The sequence below is a fragment of the Phaethon lepturus genome, unplaced genomic scaffold (assembly GCF_000687285.1).
Source record: "Phaethon lepturus isolate BGI_N335 unplaced genomic scaffold, ASM68728v1 scaffold4769, whole genome shotgun sequence".
NCBI lineage: Eukaryota > Metazoa > Chordata > Aves > Phaethontiformes > Phaethontidae > Phaethon > Phaethon lepturus.
The window spans coordinates 14894-22716 of record NW_010561077.1 but is presented as its reverse complement, the minus strand read 5'-3'; the positions used below and the strand labels follow the sequence as shown (position 1 = coordinate 22716).

General features: G+C 48.7%; 1 protein-coding gene across 1 annotated transcript in view; it reads right to left on the bottom strand.

The window, feature by feature from the left end:
* Positions 1–368: 368 nt before the first annotated feature.
* The window catches only part of CYTH4 (cytohesin 4), a 19483-nt gene continuing 12028 nt past the window's right edge, over positions 369–7823 (bottom strand). Inside the window, exons 5-13 of the mRNA XM_010293856.1 lie at positions 6836–6954; positions 6372–6452; positions 5601–5713; positions 4865–5013; positions 3021–3132; positions 2487–2563; positions 2057–2128; positions 1066–1220; positions 369–738 (exon numbers count right to left, since the gene is read on the bottom strand). Of these exons, the coding sequence (XP_010292158.1) occupies positions 666–738; positions 1066–1220; positions 2057–2128; positions 2487–2563; positions 3021–3132; positions 4865–5013; positions 5601–5713; positions 6372–6452; positions 6836–6954 (951 nt within the window). The 3' untranslated portion in view covers positions 369–665. The remainder of the gene's footprint in view (positions 739–1065; positions 1221–2056; positions 2129–2486; positions 2564–3020; positions 3133–4864; positions 5014–5600; positions 5714–6371; positions 6453–6835; positions 6955–7823) is intronic.

Below are 7823 nucleotides of genomic sequence, written 5' to 3'. Positions count from 1 at the left end.
TCTTTAACTTTCTAAAACCTATGACTCAACTACAGAGCAGGGACTTCCTGGCATTACAGCCCTCACGGCTACAGGGAGAGGTAGAGAAGGCTCTCTTCTGAACAGAGGGCTTCTTATCTACTCTTGGCCTCTAGTTTCACAGTGAGGTTCTTAAACATCAGTGGCCCCTTCTCCACAATCACTACACATCTGTTCATGGAAGAGAAACCACTGGGGCTTTTCTGCTCTGCCACCGACTGGACCATGCTTTGCTGCTCCAAGAGCATCTACATGGTTCCTCACAGAAAAATACCCAGACCTGGTTTGATGGCAGGAGGGGCTGGAGACATTCTGGAGACATTCTTGTCTCCCCTCAGATCCTGTTCTACATGCCTGGGGCTATATGGGAGAACCCAAAGGCCAGCTGCCGTTAAGCCTCTATGTTTGGACATGGGAAATGCCATATCCATGGTTCTGACAGTCCTTAGTGGATTGCACCCTGTGCCTCTGCCTTCAGTTTGGAAAGGAAAGAAGCAAATATGGCAAGTTGTTCTGTCAGTCATCTTCCTGCCAAGTGGGAGGCAGAGGTAACCAATACTCCCAAATTTCTTCACTGGAAGAGCCCAGCATGGGAGGGAAGCTGTCCAACAACTACATCTTCCTGCTGCCAGTGACCAGATCAGGGCTCAATTTTTGCTGGCAATCTTTTTCTTACGGGCAGAGACCAGATCATAGAAAGGATCATGTGTGATGCTGGTCCTGGAAATAAGAAGAAATGAGAGCAAAAGTAAGAGTTTTAATGCTGAGAGCAGCACAGGCAGCCTAACTGAACTTGCACAGAGAGATCACTCACCAAAATGTAATATCGGAGATCTGCAGACCCACAGCAGAGAATTTAGCTGTGGCTAGAGTTTCTCCATAAGGGACCTCAAAACTCTTTGAAGTCAAGAGGTGTCACAGTTGCTAGACCGCAAACATTTCTTTCTACCCCCTTTTTCAAGCTCTGGTAGCCAAATAAACTGCATGGCCATTTGTCCCTGGGGCTGAACAAAGGCAAGCTCAGGCCTCCAGTTCTGGTGTCCTCACCGTATTGCCTCAATCCACTCATCACGTTCTGCTGGTGTGGCTGCTGAGATCTTGTAGGACTGATGCTTGCCTTCAACCACCTTCCCATCCCCATCTGTTTTGCAGGCTTTGATCTTCTGTCCTTTGCAGTTGGGATTGAAGAGCTCAAAGCAGTTCTGTCAGAAAAGGAGTAAAATGGAGCAGTTGGGGATGACAGGGTGGAGCAAGGAAACTATGCTCCCTTCAACCATGGGTGACAGGCTCAGAGAGCTTCCAAAGAGGAGGAGAGCATTCTGTCTCCAAAATGTAACACAGCCTTTCCTTCCCCACCCCAAGAATCCCGCTATGAGTTAGATCTCCAGGCCACCCCTTGTAGGGGTCACAGCCCTCCTGTGAAGGGCTGGACACTAAAACAGGCTTTATGGAGAGATGGAGCATCAACAGTTATCAGAAAACACCTTCTGGGATCTGTCACTCTGCTCCACTCACAAAGACCTCTTCCCCTTTTAAGTAGCTGCAACATCCTCTCTTCTGCCTGCCACCACAGACAGAAGGCACTTCTCCCAGAGTCATGCCACATCAAAGAGTGGGTATCCACAGAAGATGTGCAGGCAAAGAGTGTCACTTCCTGGGCAAGTTTCCTAATACCACAGCACTGTCTGGTCTACATGTGCTGTAACTCATTATGGAGAGTCCTGGGGAGAGAAATTGAACCCACATCTCCCGGTGCAAAATGGGTAGGGAGTCAGCTGTGTGCACTCATCTCTGCTCCCCTACACACACACACACACACACACTGCAGCCAGTCGAAAGACAGGTCTCCGTTCACACCAGATCTTCCCTGGTAAAACACAATCAAGTTTAGATACCATCATGTTTATACAGGGGGACAAGGTGGTTTGGAACAGAACTGCCCCTCTGAGAAGCATGGTAAGAATAGGGTGTGCACCCTCTCTTCTCTCTCGCCACCTGAGAGCCTGCATAGGCACAGTACCAAGCAATGGAGACTTACTGGCTTTTTGGGATCATCCACCTTCCGGACTGATAGGTTCTCCAGGGGGATAATGCCCAGAGGCTCTTTGTCCTGATGGCAAGGAAACATGAATCAGCATCCAACATGCTCCCCACATCTATGCCACTATTTACAGCCTCTCTGATTTCCCAGACGTGTGCCTTTGTGGGGGTGACAGAGGCAGTGTATGCCCGGGGAGGCCATCTCCATTTACGCAAGGGGGAGCTTAGTTGAGAGGAGATCACAGCAATAGCTGCTGTGTCCAGCCTCTCTCCTCCTCAAGACTGGAGGCAAGGAAACAGCACAGGAGAGAAGGGAGGTCTGACTCCAGCCTGGGAGCACAGGGAGGAGTTGCTCCCTACCCTCTGCTCCCCCCGGCCCCTCATAACTACCCAGGACACAGTTTCCCAACCCGGAGTTAAGCCTTTACCGTGGTGTATTCAAAGTAGTACAGGCAGTTATCAGTCAGAATGAACCAACGACGTTTCCAGGTTTTAACACGTCCTCCTAAAGGCAGTGAGGTTCAAAAGCCATTAGTCACACACTTCGCCATCCTCCCTGCTCCCCCCTCCCCACACTCTAGACATGCACACACATGCACACCCTCACAGCTCTCCCTGTAGGTCACCCCCAAGGCGGCAACCATGGTGCTCACCGCCGATGGGATGCCCTACGGTGGACACTCGCACACAGGGGAGCCAATTTTGCTCTGATGAGGCTGGGAACGGGGAGGGATGAGAGATATCTTTTTGAGTCCCTTTTTGAGCAGTCAAAGCCTGCAGGAGGGGGCTGGCAGGAGAGAGCAGGCGGCTGGTTTCAACAGCAGGTGTCAGCCTCACCCCACCGCAGCAGACGGGAGGGAAGGACAGCGCAGATGCTGGTGGGTTCTCGGGGGAGATTTGTGGTGGGAGGCAGGCAGGCAGGCACGGAATTCAGGGAATCTAGAGGAATGCCTCCCCCTTACCTAGTTTCAGGAGCCAGCCCTCATGGTTAGGGTTGAAGAAAGTATGCGTGAGATCATTCCCATCATCCTCTGGTATGGAGAACGGCTCGTTCTTGATGCTCTCAAACAGATTCTGCCCCAGAGCATTGGTGAGGGAAAAAAGAGAGAGAGAGACAGATTTCTGACAAAGCTTTTACACAACCCTCCTATGTCCATCACTGTTTCCAAAGGGGCAGGCAGGTGAATGGGGAGGGGAGTGGGCAGTGAGCACAAAACTGAGTACAACAGCCCTCAGTCTGCACCTCGCAGGGTCTCATGGGGGATCACCAGCTCTTTTCTACATCCTATGTCAAAAAAAGAGACTTTCCCATTTTGGAAAGTCACAGACACAAAAGTGTGCACCCATATCAAGAGAGACTGCAGTGACCAAACCCAGCATGTCACACGAGTGCCGCTGTGGGTAGTACCGAGACACTGAAGGCGGGACAAGACACGGTAGAGACTGCAGCCCCATTTAGGCCCTGGGTTGGTGGTGCCAAACACTCTGCTGAGAACTAGAGACCAACACACACGTACATGACCATAAGGAAGCATATTTTGTAGAAACAAGGCTTTTGCACTGGGAGACACACAGTGTGATATTCATAACAGCAGAGTGACAGGGAGGCAGGTTACTAGCTTTCAAGGGACACAAAAATGTTGCTCACATCATTGATTTGTCATTGTTTATTACACAAGTCGCAAGCCAAGAAAAAAAAAAAACCTGCAGGCTCCTACAACTTCCCTCAAATTGCCTGAAAGAAACAACACTCTGGAGAAAAATCTAAAGCCTCTACCCTGAGGGGATGCTGCTCAGCAAACCCGAGTGTGGGGTGTAGGCAGCAGCTTTGACACAAGACACAAGTTATTCTCCCCAGGTTGGCTGGGTGAAGCTAGACACATGTAGGGAGACTGCCCACCTCTACCTTGCCTCATAGGGCAGGTTCCATCCCTGCTGAGCCTTTGGGAAAATGGTAGCTCCAGCTTTGCTGATGGATGTGTCCCCTGACTCTGTCTCTCCCACTCTGCATCTTCATCCTCTGGGATCAGAGACACCATGGACCTGCTGAGAACTTTACAGGTGCTGGAAGAGATGCTAGAAGAAACCCTGACACTCATTTTGGGCCTGTTATATTTATATCACTCAATATATATTGATATTGATACACTTGATATATCACTCAAAGATATATCCTGATGTAAAAGTGGCCAGACATTGGTGTCCTGACTGATGTGACCATTGGAGTCATCTGAGACACTTAGGTACAAACAAGTGAAAAGGGTTCATAATCTGGGCCAGAGTGACATTGTCTCACACACTCAGAGACACACAAGAAACAGCTCCCTTGGGCGCTAGGACTTTCAAAGCTGGCCAAAAGAGTCAGGTGCCCAGCTATGTCCCACAGAGGTGGGTGGCCCATTCACACAGCCTCATACCTAAACGACATGCACGACACACAGACACCAGCAGCTCGTGTCTTCCTCTCTCACATGGTTACAGTATCTGTTCCTCTCTCACACGGACTCCCTTAAAAGCACAAACTTTCTTAAACTGATACTGCTATTCCCTGAATGTCTCCAGCCCCATCTCTCTTGCTCCATGGCCTCGCCAACAAGCATGTGTGCAGCCCCTCTTCAAAGCAGTTTCCATGTTTTGCAGCTGTGCTTTTGTACATACTGCCTTCTTCCCTTACGCAGACCTTCCCCTTGTACAGCAGAAGGTCAGTAGGCCTGTGTTACACTGAGACCTGTGGGCCTTTGCTTCTCAGTGGACCCCAAGCCAAAGAGAAAAGAGGGACTGATGAGAAAATGGGAGGTTTTCTTACCTTTAAGAGCTCTTCTGGCAAGTCCCCTCCATTGTCAATGCCTCTGTTGATGGATACAAACCTTTCAAAGGGGGGTTTGTCTTTCACATTGGGGTTGTGCAGGCTGGTGTTAAGCATGATGATAGAGAAGGAGAGTACATAACAGGTATCTGGCAATGAGAAAGAAAACCAGGATGGATGGGACTTGCCTTAGAGGGCAGATCAATCCACACCCTAATGGGTGGCTTGGTTTGCAGTCACTGGAGAACAACCTCATCCCCTCCACTGTAGGAGGAAAAGGGAGATGTCCCCTCTGTTAGGAATAAGTGGGGCAGACAGGGCTAGGGGAGAATTGATCTCCTATGATGGAGGTGATTCCATCCCCTCAGGATAATGGGACAAGTTGGGTAGAACTTGACTGATAATGGCCCTGCCAGCAGAAGAGTTTCTACAGACCCATGTCTGTTAGTGCTATCCTTGCTGTGATGAGGTATACCTCATGTGGGGCTGGGAGCATTTCTCAAGTCTATTGCCCATGGGGATGGACTGGAGCACACTAGCAAAAGGAGGACTGAAGATCCTCAGCCTATTGAAAAGCTTCACAGGAACTGAGCTGCCTCCCAGTTCCCTTTCCTTAAGAGGAAACATCCACACTTCTAAGTGATGCTCTCTGTGCTTTGTGAATGGAAAAGGGAGGCTCCTCTCTCTAGCAAACCATGGAGCTCAACTTTACAGGCCTTCTTCTCCCCATAACTACCTGTGGACTGGAATACTCCTGGGTTACACTTGCAGTACCAGTTGGCAAAGGCCTCCATCATCCGGTCAATCTTCTGTGCTTCCCCAGGCAGCCGGAAGCTCCATAGGAACTGTCTATCAGGAGAAGCATGCCGGAGAGTTGGTCAGATTGGGTGCAAGGGACATCTATCCCTTCCCTCAACCCATGGGACACCATGAAAATAGAAAAAATAATCCCATCACACTGGGGAGAAAACACAGTGCATGAAGCAGGAGGTCTCTTCCTCTAGAAATTGCCTGGGCTCATCAGTCTCAAACACACTAAAATGAGGAAGCAGAACTAAGCATCCTGGAAATCATGGCTCCTCTTCCCTAATGAGTGCAGCAGAGACCTCAAAAGAAAGAGTCCTGCCAGGAGGCTGACATTTAAGAAAACAAGATGGCCTAAGACAGAGTCACTTTGTCACTGACATAACAGTCACTGTGGACAGACATGTTTTCTGGTGCAAAAAAATAACTTGCCTTGTCCCGCCTAGCATCAAAGCCATGATGACCCACCTTGCTTTCCCCATCTTCTCTGCATGTGGCCAGCCCATTCAAGAAGCCATGAAAGAGTTCCCCCAGGAAAAGGTGTTAACACCTCACAGAGCAAGAGTCTTGGAGCCAACACATGTAGTAGGGTCTTGGAAAGCCCCGTTTCAGACAAGTAGGGCTTCACAACCTTCCTGGGTGGTAAGATTCCGTGCCTGAGCAGGCTCCTGCTCCATTCCCAGCATCCTACAGGCTCACTCACCTCAGTGCCTGCACCAGGTTGAGGTTGGCAAACTGGTGACATGCCACAAAGGCTTGGAGGATCTGAATGTTTGTGTGGTCCCTGGGAGAGGATAGAGGGAAAAGGTCAGAAAAGAGTTTTGGCCCTGCTCAGTTTGGATGTCCCCTGACGTGATGACATGCACCTGGCTCCATCCCAGCCTCCACTTCCCCTCTGACCAATAAGAAGACAAAATGTATGCTCTTGTCTGGGAAGACTGACCCATTACAGGCAGGAGGACAGGTAGCCCATGCAGCCAGCCTTAGCCACACTCCAAAGAGCCCCCTCCCTGGGGTGTACTGCCCACCCAACCCACTGCAGTTTGAAATATATTTAGTCTTGGCACCTGACTGAGGTCTGCCAGCAGTCATCTAAAATGGCAGTTGAGAGCGGCCAGGGAGGACAGGGCCTCCAAAATGCTTCCTCACCCTGGCTGAGTTGCTCACCTCCCACCCAGGTAATCCCCAATGGCTGTCTTGTTCAGGCCTTCACCCCTGTGGAGGAATTTGGCGATCTCCTCCAGGTTTGAGGACAATACCTGGTGCTCAATCAGGTACTGGATCCCCTGGGGAAGGAGAAACAAGAGCACGAATTAAAACAGCTCTGTGGGCTGATAAGAAAGTAGGACCCCAACACCCTGATTATCAGCCTTCCTTGGCTTTCATGATGTTGCCTCCTCTGTTACTCTCTAGCCCCTTCATGGGAGACCACAGCCATGTTCCCACCCTTATTCCATCCCTCTTCATCTACCATGCTGGGTCAGTCCCACTTCCAGTTCATCCCTAGATTTGGATAAATGTTTCACTGGGATGGAACTGAAGCAAGCAAAATAGGGCAATGTAGGTTAAAAGTCCAAAAGGCAGATAGATTTAAGGCAAAGTCAAAATAGTGCATTTTAACATTTTCAATCAAAATGTCTCAGTATTCTCTTCCTAAATGTCATTTTTTTCTGAATTAACTTAACTTAAAGAAAAAATGTTTGTTTCAAAACAGACATTATAAAAAATGTACTCAGACAAAAATATGGGCTTGAGACAACTCAAAATTATTTTTTCCTAAATTTTCTTCTATGTCATGGAACAGAGAAGTCTGCAATCTTTTCAGCTCCATCTTCCCCATTTTTTTTATGGAATATAGAGGGTCTAAGTTGGGCTGTATAAAAAGTCAACACTTTATTTTAGAGGGAATTTAATGATTTTGAAATTAACAGAAAGTTGAGGTCTTGTTCAGATTCTTAGCAATATCTAAAACCACTGTAACTCTCCAGACCACAGTGCAATTCTCCTCAGAAAAACACAAGAAAGGAATGAAAATTGTTTTAGATTCATCAAAATGTTCTACTTCAACAGAATCAATTCACTTTGCCTTGTAATATATCACAGAATCATAGAACAGTTTGGGTTGGAAGGGACCTTTACAGATCACCTGGTCCAA